Source organism: Triturus cristatus, chromosome 4_1, assembly GCF_964204655.1.
Source record: "Triturus cristatus chromosome 4_1, aTriCri1.1, whole genome shotgun sequence".
Lineage (NCBI taxonomy): Eukaryota > Metazoa > Chordata > Amphibia > Caudata > Salamandridae > Triturus > Triturus cristatus.
Genome location: NC_140585.1, coordinates 283829739 through 283851264, shown reverse-complemented (window position 1 = coordinate 283851264; position 21526 = coordinate 283829739). Strand labels below are relative to the sequence as shown.

At 49.3% G+C, this 21526-nt stretch overlaps 1 protein-coding gene across 1 annotated transcript in view; it reads right to left on the bottom strand.

Annotated features, from left to right (window-relative positions):
• Positions 1–21526, bottom strand: part of LOC146854282 (protein mono-ADP-ribosyltransferase PARP12-like) — a 1246301-nt gene that overhangs the window by 126856 nt on the left and 1097919 nt on the right. Inside the window, exons 8-10 of the mRNA XM_085652063.1 lie at positions 11365–11461; positions 4458–4626; positions 4002–4119 (exon numbers count right to left, since the gene is read on the bottom strand). Coding sequence (XP_085508189.1) covers positions 4002–4119; positions 4458–4626; positions 11365–11461 — 384 coding nt within the window. The remainder of the gene's footprint in view (positions 1–4001; positions 4120–4457; positions 4627–11364; positions 11462–21526) is intronic.

The window sequence follows — 21526 nt, the reverse complement described above, 5'->3', positions numbered from 1 at the left end:
TTCAAGTGATTGAACACATACCAATACAACAAGGAGTCAACAACCATCTTAAATTGTTACAACGAGAAGTGTATTGGATAAAATATCTTGACACCATGCTTCCAAAGGGAATCAATGACAGATTAGATATGTCATGTTATTTATGAAAGGATGTTAGTATTGTAATCAAGTCACACATATGCTTTGATTATTATTCTCCTGGGATCCATCTCATCCTTACTCTCACTCATTGAGTAGAACACTTATCAATAATCCACATCTCACACAAAGGCCATTCATTACCGAATGGGCTACAGAATCATCAGATCGAAGTATACTAAATAGGAGTTGTATGTTCCCCTTCATTTCAGTTAGCATAGATTTGCCAACATTTTTTCATTCAGGATTATGTTAAATATATGAGTGATTTCTAACTCATGGAAATACACTTTCACCTCATAACATAGCGCACCCAATGAACTCTCAAGTGTGTTTACTCTTCAGGTAGGTTTCTCCTGTCATATTTTGGCACATGACGGTGAAGATAGTCCTTTTTTTATTTTCGAAACATTCAGAGTTTTATATTGATCCAGGGTTCTTATCCTGATTCGTGCTAACGATTTATTATAATATTCAACAGACTCACGTTGAATTATCACATATCTCAGGTATTCCAAATCTTTTTCGAAATACTATTCACGTTTATACCCGTATCCCACTTTTATTATTTTCACCACACGAGGATTTCCTCGTTTAAAGATGGCGCTCATATCACGTTGCATCAGTCCAGACGTTACCCGGACAGTCCTCTCTCTATGTTTATGTCTTCTTAAACGCGGTATTCGTGGCGTTTCAAACCAAACTTTACCACGGATTATCACGATTTATCCACGTTAAGCCATCACTAGGTAAGGCGGTTTTTGCAGTATTCTCATCTTTAGGCTTGACTACTTTTCTGGTAAAAGTTTCTGACAGGTCTCTTTATGACCTTTTCTTATGTCATTATTTTCAGTAATCTCGAACCTCACACAACAGAGGTAAGCGTGCAGCAATTTCTTACCAATCTTTATTATGCTTCAGTTCAGCCCATATATCGGTCATGATCCCAAGCATTATTGAACGCTCAATCTGTATGTTTATGTCATTTTTTAACAGCTTGCACTTCTATTCTTACTGAGGTAAGCCCAATTGTTAGACATCTTAGCAGTTTCGTTACATCTAAACATTTTCTCGTTACACCTATAAAACAGGCACCACCATGTTTAACTTATTTTCTACCCTCGATTTCTTAGTGTACATCAAGCAGTAATCCAGTACAGGTATGATACAATTACAATAAAACGAACTCAACCCCACATACCAATTAATGATCTTGAGCCACCAATGATACCATTACTGATACACATGTTTATTTTCATTTCAGATTAGCCCCTGATGAAGGAACCATTGGGTTCCGAAATGCATTGGGCACGTACACATTAAAATGCAATGTAGTGATTATGTAATGTCTTGATGAAATCAAATGATGATGTATAATGAAGATATTTTTTGTGTGATATCTTTCAACATGTAAACAAAACTTAATTGCACAAAAACTTTATTAAGTAATATTGTTTGACATAGCAACAAGAGTTTGAATATATGTTGTTATTGCCAGAAATAAACTGAACAAACTTAAAAAATTGGAATCAACATAATTGTGTCTAAGCACACACCAGGTGAACAGTGCACAGCTTCCTACAAGTCCACAGCTTGTTATTAAACCAAGGTCCAGATTGGAGCCATCCTTGAGCCAAGTTTCTGTGAGGAATAAAAATCCCATGTGTTGTTCGATAGTAAAAGCAGTTGTGTGCTTGGGGAGGGACCTGTAATTGAGGCAGGCTTTGAGGCCTCCCGCTCCAAAAGGTACAGCTAGGACCTTGTTGGAGTGGGCAACCAACCACGGGCGCTGCCTGAGCCTCCTGTTTTGCCAACAAACAAACTTTTCTTGAAGTCTTAGCCAATGAGCCATTGGGTAATGTATGGGCTACACATGCTCTGAGAGATAGATTGAAGCCAAAGCAATATTTGTGGTCCAGAATGTACAGAAGGCTGTGACACTGTAATGATAGCAGAAGCTTATTGCTGCCTCTCACTCATCTGTTTGTGTCTATTATCAACAAAATCACATTTGCAACTGTAATTTGAATATGTGTTGAATAGTGGATGATACATGCTAACATTTTCATGAAAGAGATTTATTTGAACCAATTCTCTGCAACATCCTACACTCTATATCTCTGAGAATAATACAACTTTGGTGCCGATTACGATCCGGTAAAAAAAATCCCCGTACGACTCGTATCCGGTCTTTTTACCGTACGAATCGTACAAGTGCCGTACAAACTGGCAATCACGATTCGCACGGTAAAAAGCCCATACGAGTCGCATTGGGAATAATTCCCCACACGTCCTCGGGTCGGAAAAAGTGTCCGACACGTCCTCGGACGATTTACCGTACAAACGTGAAAAGCGAAGTCCGACCGGGGAATCACGATCCGTCCCGGGCGTCCGAATGTACAACCGTATGGGTAAAAGACCGTCCGCACCGAACTCCTATAGCAACCATGGAGACGTCCAAACAGGTGCCCGGTACGCGCCGTACCCCCCCAGCCCCCGCATGTACGCGCCGTACCCCCCCCCAGCCCCCGCATGTACGCGCCGTACCCCCGTGTATGTACACCTTAGTACGTGTCGAACTGTACGTGTCGAACCCCCCGTGTATGTACACCCGAGTACGTGTCGAACCCCCCCGTGTATGTACATACACGGGGGGGTCGACACGTACTCGGGTGTACATACACAGGGGGTACGGCGCGTACTCGGGTGCTGTCGGTTCGAATCGTAATTCCTGGGTCGTGAAACGCTGCCTGGAAGCGTCCCGACGTCACGCCGCAGCATTCCCGGATCACATTCGTATGCATATTTTCGTCGGTCGGTGTTTTTTACGAATCGTACGGAAATGGTGTTTCCGTGCGAATCGCAATTCCGTGTTTGTAATGTTTTACAACCGGGTACGAGTCGGACGGAGAATACGCTCTGACCGACGGTTCGTACCCGGTTTTTACAGGATCGTGATCGGCACCTTTATGTTGATGAATTCATGCCAAAATAGTTTTGACCTCTGAATAGGCAGGATCAAAATGAAAGATGTTTTTTTCTGTATAGTGCAATCATTCCATAGGATTTCTGGGCCCTATGTACCAAAATGTATGAGTATGAAAAATAGAAGCAAGTTTAATGGTGTTTCATGAAAATGTGAGGTGTGTGCCTGGAGAGCACTAAATAAAGTTAATTGACAGAGGGAATGAATGAAGTGCATGGAGCTGAGCTTCTGGTTTTATGGTGAAGCCTGTAAACATGAGCCTGTTGGATGTGAAACGGGTTGTGTTTGACTTGTAGAGGCCCCCATAGGACTGGATGAGTTGGATGGGGTCCAAAATGAAGACAGAGCAGATAAAGACACCTTAGAGGCCACAACTGCCCTGTCCCACAGCAGTACTGACAAGACTGTAGACTGACTACACAACCATAGCAGCAACTGGAATGTTTCTCCTAAAAGGTAAGAAGGTGTGCGAACTAAGCGTCTGATTTAGACTTTGGCGGATGAGATATTCCCTCACAAATGTGACAGATATGATGTCTGCCGTATTACAAGTGCATTATATACGATGGCACATGTATTAGGTGGATGGAATATTTGTGACAGAGTATTCATCCGCCAAACTCTAAATTAGGCCCTATGTCTGGGGCTCTGAACACACCTCTGCACTGCTGCAGCCAAAGGCTACAAGTATGTTTTCTGTATTAGAGGAGACAGGGAATAGCAATTTTGGACCTCTATGTTTACAGTCAGGTGGGAGGTTGAGGGAAGAGGCGAGTCCCTGTGGAACGAAAGCACAGATAATACCTGCTGCATCAGACATTATTTAAAACATACCACGCAAGGATCAGCATAATACTTGCAATGGATGCCACATTACCTTTAAAGTGTATCTGGTACTGCTGATCTCCAGCCTTAAATGGGACTACTGCTGTCTTATCAGCGAGGTAGAGTTTCTCCAGATCTGCCGATGCTATTGTGGCTTTTTCCTTTCCACCCTACAGAATCAAGAGGATAAATAAGTCAGTAAAACGTACATTTAGAGAACTGAAGTAGTCAGGTGCATAAAAATTAATTGAGAGGCCCCTAAAATCTCATCTGGAAGTCTCTTGTCCATTGTTTTGCAAAAGACAACTTAACTCCCATCTGCTAAAAGAGAAAATGACTTCCTGCCACTGCTTCAAAATCAGTCCTGCAACCTGATTTATCTGAACGGAATAGTCTTTGTTCCAGCCCCTTTGTGCAGCAAAGCAGGAGCCTTTCTTTCCTACATCTTCTCCTTTTCACGTAGTACATCTTCCCCTCCCATCCATCTTTATCTACTTAGGACACTCACATCCTTTCCATACTCAATCCACTGTCCATGTTCATTTTTCCAGAACCAGACCCACTCTGGCGTTATCTGGAGGTCGGGAGGTTGGGTCACAGAAGAAGCTGTGGAAAGCCGTGGAACTTGATGACAGGAAGATATCGTTCTGTCAACATTTATATCATGATGACCCGAACTATAAGAGAAAGAACAAAGAAGAACACATGACATGCTATGCATATGGACCAGGGGTCAAAGTTAGAAATGCATAGAGAAGTGGAGAAGTGTAGCTCACTGGTTAGAGCAGGCATACCCTGAAGCAGAGGTCAGACCCGGGACCAGGGTTCGATTCCCGACGCGGCAGGGTCTGGAGCCCAATTGTCCACGGACTTGATAATTCTCGCTTCGGTGCCTACTCTAAGCATGAGTTCACACTAGGCAGCTCTGGGCAACTAGCTTGCTTAATCTCCACAACGGCCCCCCCGCGGCGGGATGCCTGGCTTTCACCTTGGGGATGCCCAGTATGGATTATCTCACAGGGAAAAACCAGGACGGGTTCCCAATGCAAGCGCTGGGATGCCCAAGGGTAACCGTGCGCGATATAAAACTCCTAATAATAATAATAATAATAGACATTTACATTACAGCTCTGTGATTAATTAACCTACCCATGCTCTATATTAGGTCAAAGACTGTTTACATAGCAGCAGGCTGACAACCAACACCTTAGCAGCTCGTACAAGAAACTGATCACTTAGCCTTAGCAGCACGCGCTCAACATAGCAAGCTCATGATAGATCCTGCAGCCAGCTTGGAACATCCCAAGCCTTCACACAAAGCGGGGCCAGATGACTCTCGGGCTCCATCTGGGGGTACTTCTCCGCAATGGAATAACAGCCCCTTGGACCACTCTGGTGCGTCAATCGATCCACTAGTCATATCACACTGCAGCAGCTAACGCTTGTTTACCTGATATATACCAATTGCCTTATGAAGACTGTCGCACTGGGGTGCTGGATAAAAGTGTACAAATATTGTGACTATTACATACATGTCTTTGAAGAAATGTTGTTGTCCAACAAACCAATCTATAGAGTTCTAAGGCACCTCCTGGGGGAAACAACCTTTTACAACGCAGTCTTTACCACTCATTACACTTACCACACAGTCTTTACAATGCATATGCCTTTACCACATATGCCGTGACCACGCATATGCTTTTACCACAAATGCCTTAACCATGCATCCCTTTACCAATGCATGCCTTTACCACGCATTATTGGGTAGGTATATAGGAATGTATATGTAAGCATGGGCTGGTTTCTGTTTTAAGATTTTGGTGAGTATTGCACAAAGTTAAAAATATACATATATATATATATATGTTTTGTATATAGTTTTATATATAGGTTATATAAATATATAAGTGAATTTAGGAATGAGATAGAATGATTATAGGGGTAATGGGTGAGTAAGTGTGTTAATACTCAGGCATTACCAGTAATACCGGAGTATTAATTTTAAAACCAATTAAAAATAGGGTATTTAAAAATATATATTTTTAAAAATCATTTTAAAATTTGCAAAATGAGGCTTTAGGGGTGGGATGCAAGGGATATAGCAGTAATGGTTGGGGATATGCATTAATACTTAGGTATTTACTGTGATACCTAAGTATTAATGTGTAACGTATTTCGTTATGGGGTAAACATTTTAAAATAATTTCGGTTATTCAACTTATAACTATAAAAATAAAGCTTTAGGGACAGAATGCAAGGTATTTAGAGGTTATGGATGGGGAAGTGAATTAATACTCAGGGATCAACTTGAAAACCTGCATATTGATGTCTTTTGCAATTATTAATTTGTTATTTTTTTATTGCTTATTATTGTAAAAAATAAAAAAATGTGGTTCCATGGACGGGATGCAATGAATATCAGGGTTATGGGTGGGAAAGTGTATTAATACTCGGGTATCAATTGTAGTACCTCAGTATTAAGTTTTCTTCTGCAATAAGGTAATTATTTTACCGTATAATTAAACAAATTAATTAAAGAATTTCACAATAAAGTTTTACGGGTGGGATGCAAAGGACATAGAGGCAATGGGTGGGGAAGTGTATTAATACTCAGGTATTATCATTAATACCAGGGCATTAATTTATGATTCATTTAAATGTAGGGTTTATAATCCTAAACACATTTACAAAACAAATTTAAATATAACAAAATACAGTTTTAGGGACGGGAAGCAAGGGATATAGGGGTAATGGGTGAGAAGTGTATTAATACTCTGGAATTAAATTAATACCTGAATATTACTTTTGAACCACAATTATCACACATTTGGACTCATACATAATTAATGTAAAAGTTGGAAACATGTAGATCATGTTAAGCATTTTAGGTAATAGTGCACCTTTATTTTATTAATGAAAATATATATATATTTTTTTTATCTGAGGAAATTCATTAAAATAGTAATAAATATAACTTATTTTACAAAAATCTAAAACATATTTTAAGTATAAATAATATATATTTTGTTTAAAAACATTTTCCCACTGTATCCTGTTGACTTCAATGGGAGAAATTGTCCTTTTTTAGGTCTCGTCTGACCCAGCGCATGCGCTGGTCTGGTGAGACTTTTTGAGAGGGCTCCAAAAAGTGCTACCAGGCCAGCCTAGAGCTGCAGTGCATGTATGCGGCGCGCGCGGCGCGCTTTACCGTGATTACTTTCACTTTCGCGGCCGCTTTGATGTTTGATCGCGGCCGCTTGTTATATTTTTGCTGTGTGCCAAATAACAACCCTACATCATCGGTAAGGGCCGAACTACAGGGAGCTCATTTAGCTGCAGGGTGCATCTCTCACGTTCCACTTAAATGAGGACATTTTAAAACATGTCTAAATATATTGACCATCTCAGCTTGTGGGTACCCAATGCAGAAGATTTTAATTAGAATCCTTTAAAAAACCCACTTACAGCTACAGAAAACCGTAAACCGCTGTAATTTCTATAATATTCAAATGTTTTGGGATTGAGCTCTTTAAATTTTCAGTAATAAAAATCCCCTCATCAATAGTTATGCACTGCAGAAAAACAGTTCTGTCGCTATAAATGCAGCCATTATCCGGAAGCAACTCGATTATCACCAGCCTCACAAATTTAAATCGTTTAACTATTTTCACACTCGGGGTCTGAGCATGTTTAGATTTTTCATTTGTGCAGAGGCTGGAGTCCATTTCCCTGGTTAACAACAACTGAGAGCATTTCAAATCCGCAGTAAAGTGGGATCGCCCCCTCAAATACCCTCCATGTGGTGCGATCATTCATTCTCCGATTCCTAGCTGGTTTGATACTGAAATGTAACACTTAAATTGGACATGTAGCGCGCCCAGAAGCCAGGGCCGGGCTGGGAACCTAAAGCATCTCTGGCAGTTTTGTGGCATGTAGGCGCAATTATGAAGAACTGTTGCTTTTGTTATTGGGGGCTGCAAAACCGGCCCCGCCACAGCAATACTGCCCCCGAACCAGATCTTTAAGCGGGATAAAAAACTGGGGGGGGATCTGTCAAGAGGGCGTGGCCAATGTAATTATGGGCGTGGCTTAAAACCACCCCTAAGCCAAAAATCTGTGATTACCATAGTGTGCCGCTAGGCTTATATTTTGTTGTTTCTGTCATTGCATCCAGTAGCATCATACCTACAACAAGTCAGGACTATTGGCTTTGTCAATGGTTGTTAGTTGCATAGGATAAATAAGCAGTATCTATGGCTTGTATATAATATTGAAAAAGCTTCCACTTAAAGCCATGGTGACACCACAGCGACATTGCCGCTCCTGAGTCTCAAAAAGAGGATGGAAATCCAGAGAGAAAATGACTCTCTTGAAAGGATTTCCCTTCCCCCACAACACTCACCTGGCATGAGGTCATGCATAGCTTCTCCTCTAGTGAGGAGTGTGCAGTGTGAGCACCACAGCCAGGACCTTTGGAGTTGTTACTCCTGTATGTCCCTCTGTAATGGCCTCATGAAGGAGAATTGTGACTTTGCAGGCAATATGATGAAGTAGAGGCATCGGAAGATGCTGCTTTTGAGCCTGCCTTATATGAGAAGCGGCGAAAGGAGCCAAGGGGAGTGGGTGTTTGGAGTGCCTCCATGGACTTGCTAATCTCAGTTTCCGTCTTCATCTCTAACGCTTGGTCAACTTGTGGATCAAACTGGTGTTCCTTGTCAAAGAGGACATTAAAAAATGGGTTGCCGTACTTCTGACTTGAAGCCAGATATACACAGACAGGCTTGTCAACACACTGGTATTGATACCCCTGGCAGCTGTATTCACGGAATCCATGGCACACCTGATGGAGTTTTAGAAATGAGTATGCCCTCCGCTACGCTCCGCTCCTGACCACTTTTCCTATGTCCTTCTGGGAGGTACTGGAGGAGTTAGTTTCGTCCTAGTAGGCGCATTCATACATGGCTAATAGGCCTTGTGTATTTGCAATCTGCCATTGATTGGCGGACTGCGCCGCTGCTTGTTTCCCTGATGCATCAATTCGTTTAGACTCCTTATCATGGAGTGGAGCCTCAGCGGTGGTGTGTGAATTAGCCCTCTTACAGGTATTGGACACAACTAATGAATCAGGAGGAAGTTGCCCTGGGGTGTAAATAGGGTCGGAGTGTGAGGTCTTTTATTTTTTGTCGACCCTCTGAGTGATAATGTGTGCTTGCGCAGGGTCTTTAAAGATACCATCAGTGTGACACATCATGCCTTTTAATGTAGGGAGATATTGGGTAGCCATAAGTGTACTGGATAGAATTTCAAAGAAGAAATCTTCCTCTATAGCCTCTTTATGGAGTGGCACTTGGTCGTACGCTGCAGCCCTACTGATGAGCTTCCAATATGAGGTGGTGTTATCAGGAGGCAATGGATTGGCAGGGTGCAGTTCTGGATCTGTGTCCGCTTGGGGATCAACGTCCTTATCTGCCCAGGGATCTGTGGTGTATAATCCACACCCCTCCCATGCCCATTCATGAAGGAATGTGGGGACACCTGTGAAGTGATATCTAAGGGCTCACCTTGAGAATGAGGTGGAGAGGGTGAAGGTGGGGGAATGAAGGGTGGAGGCGGAGGAGGTGGTGGAAGAGGGTGCAAAGGACTGGTAGCCTCGTCTTTCTTCCTCCTTTTAACAGGCACCGGCAAGTCTATTGCTTCTTCAAAGGAGAGTTGGCGTTTTGATGGAGGTGGTGCTGACACCACAGTCGTGGTTAAGATGCGACCAGTGTGAGGCTGTATATGTATCTGTGTCAGGCGTGCATCAAACCGTTCCTGCATTTTATGGAGGATTGGTTTCACTGGAGCACCCTGTTTGGATTTCGATGCTGGTCTAGAAATGTTCAGTGCAGAGATGGTCTTTAGTTTCGCAGTCCAAGTGGTCGGAGCAGAGGATGGATGGGGTCAGCTCGGTGTGGAAGCTGATGGCTTCGGCTGTTCTTTCTGTGCCGAGCCCAACGGCAGGGCATCCGTAGCAGATGTTCGGTGCCAACCATGGCCTGCTGGCAGTGGTGGGCCTGGAGCCTTATGTTCGGTGGAACCAATTGTTTTTTTAGTGGCAGGATGGGGATGTTAGTACTCACAGTACGCTGACCCAGTGGAAGGTCCTGCATCTGGAGGTTGAGCTCTACGACGGAGCCAGAGTCTTCAATGGAAAAAGACTCTTCCTCCGCCACAGAGGCCACATGGACTTCCTCCTTCTCCTCGACATCCTATTGTCTAAATATGTTGTGTATCATGGCCCTCTCTCCGCTGCATCTCCCTCTGATGTACCCTTCTGTCCCGTCAGGTTTTCTATGATCGGAATGATCGACAGGCCTCGCAGTCTTCTACCCAGTGACCAGGAGATAAGAACAGGTTGCAGACCTGGTGAAGGTTGGTCCTCCGGTACTTAGCATGGCACCTCGCGCTGAAAAAGAATGGCGTCTGTTCCATCAGCAGGGCATTCTAAGGCGAAGCTGTAGAGATGGAAAGGGAGGCCCAAAGATCTGCCGTTCGGGCGCATTGATCAGACGGGCAATAGCTTTCCAGATTTTGAAGCTCAAAGATGGCAACGCATTTGATAACAATAACAATGAGGGTAAGGGTGAATTACAAACCGAAAGGAGTGCAAAACAGTCTCCAACCAGAGCACAGTAATACACGTACGAATCCGACAGTGGAAAGAAAACAATCTAACAAGGGAGTCGATGCCAATGTGCATTATCACCAAGAAGAGGAATCACTTTAGCTTGTGGCTCGAAATACTTTCTTGAAGAAAAACAATTTGCACACATCCGGACCAAACACTAGATGGCAGGAGTATGCAAAGCATGTGTATCTACAGCCACACATGCCTCGAACCCATATTTCTCCTCTTTTTAAACGTTTTAGGCAAGATTAAGTGTCATGTAAAAACAGTATGCACCACTTCTTATTCCACATGGTGAGGCGTGTATTGGTTCCATCTTTTATTACAAAAGTAAAAATCTTATGCAGTATGACCACATGAGTCTACTACCTATAAGATAAAATGGATCCTTTGTTGCATAAGGCTTTAACTGGAAGACAGTAATGCAAAGACCGGATTCAATACTCAGTCAACACTTTTACATCAGTGCAGTGTAAAACCAGGCTCTGAAGATGGTGCACAGACAGACACTGATTCGTCATCTGCCTCAGATATCTGAAGAAGGCGTCGGATGTAAGAGAAGATGACAGTTCAATATTCCCCCTGTCTTCTTCTGCCTCCCTCTAGTGTCTACGGACCTGAGGGAAGGTGGCTGAGGCTCTCCTGCCACCAACCACTGCCTTCCCTGCCAGCAGCAATGTAACTATTAAGCATGAATTATTCATCTAATCATGTAAACTATCGAATGTAATAACAATATAATACGTACCTTGACTTTAACTTGTCTATGTCGTCCTTGGACACAAGCCTTAGTCTCCTGCGGACCTCTTTCTCTGTTCCGTAAATCAAATTCTTCTGAATCATGTCTTTGAAACAGGGAAAAATAGTTTATGAAATAAGAGAGGTGGAAATAAATGCTTACACTAAATATAATATCCCACAGTTAAGTACGACGCTTTCTGTTAAGAGTAGTATTCTTATCTCAAATGACGATACAATCTTTTAGAATTGTGTTCACACACCACCACCACCCATTGGACTGCCAATAAATGATCTTTACTAACAACATCCGTATAGAAAACAACAGCAGCCCACAAGCAAATGTTAGTAAAAGTGCAAGCTCATCGTGTTATCCGTTATGAAGCCCAAGACCAAGTGCTAAAAAAGAAAAATACACTATCAAACAAAAGAACGAGGTGCCGATCACGATCCTGCAAAAACCGGGTACGAACCGTCGGACGGAGCACAATCTCCGCCCGACGCGTACCCGGTCGTCAATTTTCACAAACAAGGAATTACGATTCGCACGGGTACACCATTACCGTACGAATCGTAAAAAAGCCCGACCGAACAAAAAAACACCTACCAATGCGATCCGGGAAAGCGCCGACCTGACGTCGGGACGCTCGCAGCCAGCCATTCACGACCCAGGAATCACGATTCGCACCGACGTCACCCCGCACGGTGAATATTTTGCGGCAGCCAAAAACTGCCGGGAAATCAGGACGACGCGAACAAGGACCACCAGTACGCGACGGACAGACGACGACGCGAACAAGGAGGACCAGTACGTGACGGACACACAGGACGACGCCACCAAGGAGGACCCGTACGCGACAGGACGACGCGATCAAGGAGGACCCGTACGCGACAGGACGACGCGAGCAAGGAGTACCAGTACGCGACGGACAGACATGGACCCGAACCTACGAGTCATCCCTGCCCTCATAGCAGTCCACCTCCTCTACAGGTTACGACGCAGACGCCGCAGAAGGTCAGAATAACTAAGGGAGGGGGGAAAGTGGGGTGGGGTGGGGGTGGCAGGACCAGGGCAGGCCTCAAAACAACCACATAAGTCACACACCACACATGGCCTGGACATACCTGACTCCCATGCCCTGGTCACCACGAGGGGGTGGGGGCGTGTCCTGATAAGCCAGCGACCGCCACAACGGAAGTCCGTCACCACGCGAACCGGCAACACAACCAGACAGGTCCGTCCCGTACCCACGCCTGAAGAGCGTGGGTACGAGTCGGACCACGCCCACACACGTCACCCCAACAATGGCGGGACGGATCGCACCCACATGGCAAAGGCCTGGGTACGGGCCGCACAAACATCACATAGCGTGGGGACGGATATGTACGGACCCTACCCCCACCCCGTATGCAAGGAGCGTACCCCCCAGCCCAACAGTGTAAGTACGACCCGTACCCCCACCCGCGTATGCATGGAGCGTACCCCCCAGCCCAACAGTGTAAGTACGACCCGCACCCCCACCCGCGTATGCATGGAGCGTACCCCCCATGCCAATAGTGTAAGTACGACTCGAACCCTCACCCGCGTATGCAAGGAGCGTACCCCCCAGCCCAACAGTGTAAGTACGACCCGTACCCCCACCCGCGTATGCATGGAGCGTACCCCCCAGCCCAACAGTGTAAGTACGACCCGTACCCCCACCCGCGTATGCATGGAGCGTACCCCCCAGCCCAACAGTGTAAGTACGACCCGTACCCCCACCCGCGTATGCATGGAGCGTACCCCCCAGCCCAACAGTGTAAGTACGACCCGTACCCCCACCCGCGTATGCATGGAGCGTACCCCCCATGCCAACAGTGTAAGTACGACTCGAACCCTCACCCGCGTATGCAAGGAGCGTACCCCCCAGCCCAACAGTGTAAGTACGACCCATACCCCCACCCGCGTATGCATGGAGCGTACCCCCCAGCCCAACAGTGTAAGTACGACCCGTACCCCCACACGCGTATGCATGGAGCGTACCCCCCATGCCAACAGTGTAAGTACGACCCGTACCCCCACCCGCGTATGCATGGAGCGTACCCCCCAGCCCAACAGTGTAAGTACGACCCGTACCCCCACCCGCGGACGTACGGAGCGTACCCCCACCCCCACCAGTGTAAGTACGACTCCTACCCCCACCCGCGGACTCACGGACCGTACCCCCACCCCAACAGTGTAAGTACGACCCGTAACCCCACCCGCGAATGCAAGGAGCGTACCCCCCAGCCCAACAGTGTAAGTACGACCCGTACCCCCACCTGCGGACGTACGGAGCGTACCCCCACCCCAACAGTGTAAGTTCGACCCGTACCCTCACCCGCGTATGCATGGAGCGTACCCCCACCACACCAGTGTAAGTAGACTCGTACCCTCACCTCGAATGCATTGAGCGTACCCCCACCGTGTATGTGCCAAGCGTACATATCCTGAAATCGGAGGTGTGTGTGCAAAGTCCACCCAGCAGTGCCCTGAGACAGGAGGGGTGGGTGCAGAGTCCTCCCAGCAGTGCCCGGAGACAGGAGGGGTGGGTGTGGAGTCCTCCCAGCTGTGCCCTGAGACAGGAGGGGTGTGTGCAGAGTCCTCCCAGCAGTGCCCTGAGACAGGAGGGGTGGGTGCCTATCACTCCCAGCAGTGCCCTGAGACAGGAGGGGTGTGTGCAGAGTCCTCCCAGCAGTGCCCTGAGACAGGAGGGGTGGGTGCCTATCACTCCCAGCAGTGCCCTGAGACAGGAGGGGTGGGTGTGGAGTCCTCCCAGCAGTGCCCTGAGACAGGAGGGGTGGGTGTGGAGTCCTCCCACCAGTGCCCTGAGACAGGAGGGGTGGGTGTGGAGTCCTCCCAGCAGTGCCCTGAGACAGGAGGGGTGGGTGTGGAGTCCTCCCAGCAGTGCCCTGAGACAGGAGGGGTGGGTGTGGAGTCCTCCCAGCAGTGCCCTGAGACAGGAGGGGTGTGTGCAGAGTCCTCCCAGCAGTGCCCTGAGACAGGAGGGGTGGGTGCCTATCACCCCCAGCAGTGCCCTGAGACAGGAGGGGTGGGTGTGGAGTCCTCCCAGCAGTGCCCTGAGACAGGAGGGGTGGGTGTGGAGTCCTCCCAGCAGTGCCCTGAGACAGGAGGGGTGGGTGTGGAGTCCTCCCAGCAGTGCCCTGAGACAGGAGGGGTGTGTGCAGAGTCCTCCCAGCAGTGCCCTGAGACAGGAGGGGTGGGTGCCTATCACTCCCAGCAGTGCCCTGAGACAGGAGGGGTGTGTGCAGAGTCCTCCCAGCAGTGCCCTGAGACAGGAGGGGTGGGTGTGGAGTCCTCCCAGCTGTGCCCTGAGACAGGAGGGGTGTGTGCAGAGTCCTCCCAGCAGTGCCCTGAGACAGGAGGGGTGGGTGCCTATCACTCCCAGCAGTGCCTTGAGACAGGAGGGGTGTGTGCAGAGTCCTCCCAGCAGTGCCCTGAGACAGGAGGGGTGGGTGTGGAGTCCTCCCAGCAGTGCCCTGAGACAGGAGGGGTGGGTGTGGAGTCCTCCCAGCAGTGCCCTGAGACAGGAGGGGTGTAACACGTGTGTGAGGCCAGAATTATCCACATGCATACTGGCTACAAGGGAACATGTCCCCATGAACTCATGTCAACAGACTCCACACACAAGTACAGTGATCACCAAGGATGCCACGATTGTTGCAGGTGGAGACATGGCCCTGCATGCATGGCCAAAGTAGAAGGGCTCCGTCACACACACAGCTCATGTAGACACAGCTCTGCGCTAAACATTGGGAACACCCTGCAGGGAAGAAAGCTGGGTACACAGAGGAAGGAATACACCCTGGGACAAGTGCACCATGCAGTAACTGCTTACATGAACAAAGAAAGTTAGCCAACACCTTGTGATGGCACACAGATCCCAGGGTCCCACCAATGAGCAGTACACTACTACATATCCCACACACCCAAACCCTTACACACCACCAAAAACCATGTAGCAGCCCCACCAACACCAATACCAGCATAGCAGTAGTGTGATAATGAAAACAAAATTAAGCTTTATTCAGCATGAGCACAATGTCCGTGGATCGCAGGCAGTTCAATCTTCCCAAAGCCCATAGGGCAGTCAATGATTCTCAGCTGGATGGGGGACACAGTGGGATGCGTGTCCCCTACCTTGCCTGCACAGTCAAATGGCATCGTCTTCCACACTGGTGAGGGCATCAGGGGGGGGGGGAAGCAACAGGCACCGCAGGGACATCAGGGCAAAGGGGTGGTGTTGTGGGTGCAGGGATGGAGGACTCCACCACAGGGGGTGGGTCAGTGCCAAAGGCGGAGGCCAGGATGGCACTACACACCTTTGCAAGGTCCTCCAGGGAGTCCCCTGCACCCGAAGGGACCTCAGGCCCCAAGGAGGGGGGGGGGTCAGAGGGATGGGTCGCAGCGCCACCGGGGGAGGGTGGAGACAGGGGGGGAGACTCAACCACCCTGACCGGGGACCTCCTTGACCGCTTGCGTGGTGGTGTAACTGTGGGGCTCAGGGACAGAGCGGCAATGAAGGAGTCCTTGGGGGAGATGTGGCCAGGAGAGCTGAGGGGAGGGGATTTGGAGGGAGTGGACTGGGTGGAATGCGGACTCCCACTATGGCTGCGTGTCACACGTTTGCCCCCCGACCCAGTGGGTGTGCCTACCTCACCCTGTGTGTGCGTGTCAGGAGGAGTGCGGTGGACCTTCCCTGCTGGTGTGGTGCCCGTGTCCGTTGATGTGGGTGCATGCCGACGTCTGGGTGTACGTGGGACAGGCATGGGAGTGGGAAGTGTGGATGGGGCAGGGGTAGGTGGGGGGAGGTCGCGCTGCAGGAGACCCACTGCTGCAGTCAGTGTGGAGTCTATGGACCTCAGCAAGTTGCGTTGGTCAGCCTGCGATGAATGAATGCCCTCCAAGAAAGCCTCGATGTTGGTGAGGGTTTTGCCGTGGGCATGGAGGACATTAAGGATCGCAGCCTGACCAACCTGCAGTTGCCGCTGGATGTCCACAGACTCTGCATTGGCGGCAGCAGTGGAGACAGGGGCAGGGGGTGCGGTGCCTGGCAGGAAGGAGACATGCTGTGACCGGGCACGCTGGGAAGGGACACGAGCAAGTGGGAGGCGGCTGATGGAAACTGGGGGGGTGGTGCGAGGTGTTGTTCCGCTGTCAGCTGCTGGTGCAGCCTCCGCCCACTCGGAGACATCCTCCTCGGACCTGTCAGCTTCGTAGTCTGATGTGCCAGTCGACAGGTCCTCGGCCACACTCTCCTCCGCCTCTGTCCCACTCGATGTGCCAGACCCGATGTCACGGCTGGCACTGGTGCTCGGTCCCTCCGCCTGGTCTGTGTCCATGTCTCCCTCTGTGTCCCCCGACGATGCTGTGGGCAGGGTGGAGAGACAGAAATTAATCAGACACCTGTACACATCTGTCACATGAGTCCAATCTACATAGGTAACATTGCATAGCCTGAAAAGGAAGATCCCTAACATCTACTGAACAAGGTACCGATGTAGGGCATGAAACACACAGTTGGTTGAGCCACCATGCCACTGAAATACCATGGAGAGCATGAGACAATAGCTAAACACAGGAAACGGAGTCTGACATAGCACCCAGGCCCTGGGGACAATCCAGCACTGCATCTGCACCACACAGCGTTGGCGAAAATACCGATGACCAGGGACCATATCCATGAACTTGAGACACATGCTGCATAGGTAATGCTGAAAACATGCCCAACATGACTCGGTCACTGCACATTGCGTGTGTGTCCAGACACATCACACACTGCCCAGACCCAGCAAGTAGAAATCAGGATTTGACACATAGCCATTGCCCGCCCCAACAAGACCCTACACGAGGCAAATTGTTGAGACACAGGTGGCACCAACATCTCATAGTCTGGGTGATACACACAGGGGCAGGCAAAAAGCAAGAGTGTACGCCAAACAGCCAAGGTGCGCCTGTACAAATAATGAGGTACCAGTGCCCATCCTCAGATGAGTATAACAAGACACACAGGCACTGGCAACTGTGAGTATGAAGAAGGACAATCAGGTCAGGCTGCACAGTGGACACCTGTACAAAATAGCACGTCTATATACATGGTGACAGGGGACAATGGCACAGAGCACAACCTACGCTGTAGACACTGAGATTGGCCACGTTTATGATGACACATACACCACTGAGGAAAAGGTGCCCCAGGGGACAGTAGTGGGCACGCAACTACATGCTACTGAATGGTAATGACTGCAACACACGTCACCATCCCTGCACTATGTGTATCGCACACTCATGCACATCATGTCACAGGCCACTACATAGGACATGCGCGCTGTAAGGCATGACACATGAGAGACCAACTCCCATGTCTGGAGTCAGCATCAGTGCCAACTGACATGGAACCCACATGCAGTGAACTTGACAGTGCACAGGCAAGGTCCCACAACCTGTTACACACCACCCCCACACATGATGCTACAGTCATTGTTCTCGTGGACAAAGCGCCAGCCTACATTACCTTGTGAAGGAGTGACTACACACAGACCAGGGAACACATTGCAAGGAGGGGAAGGGTGGCAGGGGCACAGCGCTATACTGGGACAAACAGGATCTGCACAGCACCTTTAAACCCTGCCAGTGAATTCATGCTACTGTGCCCTTACAAATGCCGGTGACACACAACAAACACACATGTACCTACCCCCTTCCGGCTACTGCATCGCCTGTAAGCGCCTCTCCAGGTCTGAAAAGACCACCGGCAGCACACGCCTGTGGAGGTGGCTCAGACGCCGGCGGCCGCGGTTCTTGTGGCTCTCAGGTGAGTCCCCCAGCAGGAGCCGTGCAATCCTCCGCGTCCAGCACCGGATATCCTGCCAGCGTTTCCTCACCTGGGGCAGGCTCCGCCTCCGACCATCCACACCCCTCACGGCACTGACGGCGGTCAGCCAGATCTGCTCCTTGGCAGTGGCGCCTACCTGTGAGGAGGAACAAGTGACACCACATCAATACACCAGCCACATGTCACAGAGAGACATATGGGTACAAATTAGCTGGTTACAACAAGGCATGTCATGCAGCCAACGCATTGCACCTTTGTCATAGGGACATCATCCCCTGGTGAGGGAAAAAGCAGTACGTGCCACAGTGGGTACACAGGTGGAATGATGGCAATGTCACAATCAATGATCAAGGCTCACACTGTGCATCACACCCACCCCTCCTGTCTTAGGGCACTGCTGTGAGTGATAGGCCCCCACCCCTCCTGTCTCAGGGCACTGCTGTGAGTGATAGTCCCCCACCCCTCCTGTCTCAGGGCACTGCTGGGAGTGATAGGCCCCCACCCCTCCTGTCTGAGGGCACTGCTGTGAGTGATAGTCCCCACCCCTCCTGTCTCAGGGCACTGCTGGGAGGACTCTGCACACACCCCTCCTGGCTCAGGGCACTGCTGTGAGTGATAGGCCCCCACCCCTCCTGTCTCAGGGCACTGCTGTGAGTGATAGTCCCCCACCCCTCCTGTCTCAGGGCACTGCTGGGAGGACTCTGCACACACCCCTCCTGGCTCAGGGCACTGCTGTGAGTGATAGGCCCCCACCCCTCCTGTCTCAGGGCACTGCTGTGAGTGATAGGCCCCCACCCCTCCTGTCTCAGGGCACTGCTGGGAGACATCTGGCACCCCCCCCCTGGGACCCCCCCGACAGTACATGGCATGTGTGTTACACCTGGACGCAATGGCAGAAGTCACAGTCACAACATAGGGACAGTCTGTGGCAGTGGCCTATGCACTCACCTGATACCCTGGTCGCCCATACAGCATGGAGTACTGTGGGAGGATCACATCCAGCAGAGCCATGTTCTCCTCCAGGGTGAATGGCTGTGTCCTCTCCACAGCCCTTGACATGGTTCCAGGGAATCAGTAGCAGCAGCTGGGTCGACGAATGCAAAGATGTGCAGGCAAGTGCTCCCTCATGGGACCTGGCTGCCTTATATGTGCCCTTCTGCCCAGTCTCATGCACAGGAGTACAGAGTGATTGGTCACTCACATTTGCATCCTATGTTTCCACCAATCCCTTCAAACCTAGCAGTCTGTGGGTTCTCTATCGGTTTCATTCTCCTGCATGATGTCAGCCCCACAAACACATTGCAACAAAGTAGAAGAATTCCAACTGACTTCTGCTGTGCACCTTCCAGAACAATTTCGAAATTTGAACTTGGTCTCCATGACAACCAGCATGCATGTAGGCCTTAATACTTGTCCCCTATGTAATTTGGAGCATCACACACAGGTACGGTGCGTTTCGGGGCCCTAGGGCACCCCAAATGCATGGCAACGGCCCGTACATGCATGCCTACGTTCACTATCACTATGGGTCTGCACGCGTATGCGTACCCGTAGTGTTACGGACCGTACACTCGCATGTACGCTCACTATCACTATGGGTCTGCACGCGTATGCGTACCCGTAGTGGTACGGACCGTACACCCGCATCTACGCTCACTATCACTATGGGTCTGCACGCGTATGCGTACTCGTAGTGCTACGGACCGTACAAACGCCTGTACGCTCACCATCACGATGGGTACACATACGGCAGCACTCCCACAGTGATTTGGGAACATGCACAGGCCCTCTCAGCAGCAGTACGGCGGTTTTTACACATCACTGTGGTGATAGGCGACACACAGGTAGGAATAGGGCGGACATACTTGTCCATGGATGGACATACTTGTCCAGGAATGGACATCAAGGCATCGTCTGTGCATTACTACATGTGTGGGGCACAGGTGTCACAGGCTGTGATGTGGAACATGCCTCCTGGGTGGAGAAGGCACCAGATGTATGATGAGATGTGTACAGGTGTACTGTGTGAGGGTGCAATGTGTGCCAGGCATGCCCTTGACTCCTTTGACATGTGTGCATGTGGGACTGCGCACTTGGGGTGAGCGTCACTGGCATGGCACGGACACCAACACACGGAAGTGTCCCATGATGCCCGGTACAGGGGTCATGACACATGACTTGTCACTACCCACAGTGCACAATGTGACTATGTCATATATGTGTCCGGGATTTACATCAGGTTGATGTTGTAGCACCCTCAAAAGCTGCAGCCGTTGCAGCAACCAACATGTGGCTGTGTGTAGATTGTCATTGCACACTGTTCCGCACACCATGCCACATGTGTTATCGGATGTGAGGTGCACATGTATGCATGGGACACGGAGTAGCGTGACAAGGCCATGTCAGCATCCTCACAAGGAATGTGTGGTGAGTCATGACATGTGCACCTTCATGGCAAGGTGTGTGGGCTGGACTAGTGTAATGTCATGTGACCTGTGGCTCCAGTGTTCCGCTACCAGTCTCTGCAATCGGCATCCCACTTCTGCTGATGTGTGGGTGTATGTCACTCCTGTCTTGCGTCGGGCTGTGCACTTGCACTGGGACACAGCTATTTCCATGGCGTGGCATGGGGAGGTTCTCAATCACCGTGTGTAGCTGGGTCTTGGAAGGAGTGTCACCTTGCATCCATACGTGTCCTGGGCATGTAGCACATACCTGACTCCCTATGTAGCATGTGTGTATTGCCAGATTTACATGTGCTCAGTAGACATGAGTTGTTCTCGTAGTGCACTCACTCTTCCTTGTCACTTCCAAATTACTGCAGAGCGCCGCCTCTTGCCCGAAGAATTCCAGACTTGGCTACCATGCAGGAGAATGACAGGATCCGGCTCTACCGCTTCACCCAACCGTTGATTCTGGAGCTGACGGCGAGACTGGCACCACACCTGCAACCGCAGCACAGGTATCCTACGGCACTGACACCCCAGCTGAAGGTAATGGCTGCCCTACATTTTCTTGCCACGGGTACCTTCCAAAATACCATAGCTCATGTTGGTGGCATGTCCCAGAGCATGTTCAGCGGTGTGCTGCATGATTTCTTGGAGGCCATGTTGATTCACCTGGATGACTTCATCAAGTTCCCAACCCCTGAACAGATGACTGAGGTCAAGCGTGGATTCTATGCCCTGGGAGGGATGCCCCATGTCATTGGGTCCATAGATGGGACACATGTAGGTTTGGTACCACCACACGCACGGGAGGTGGCGTACCGCAATCGGAAGCACTACCACTCCATCA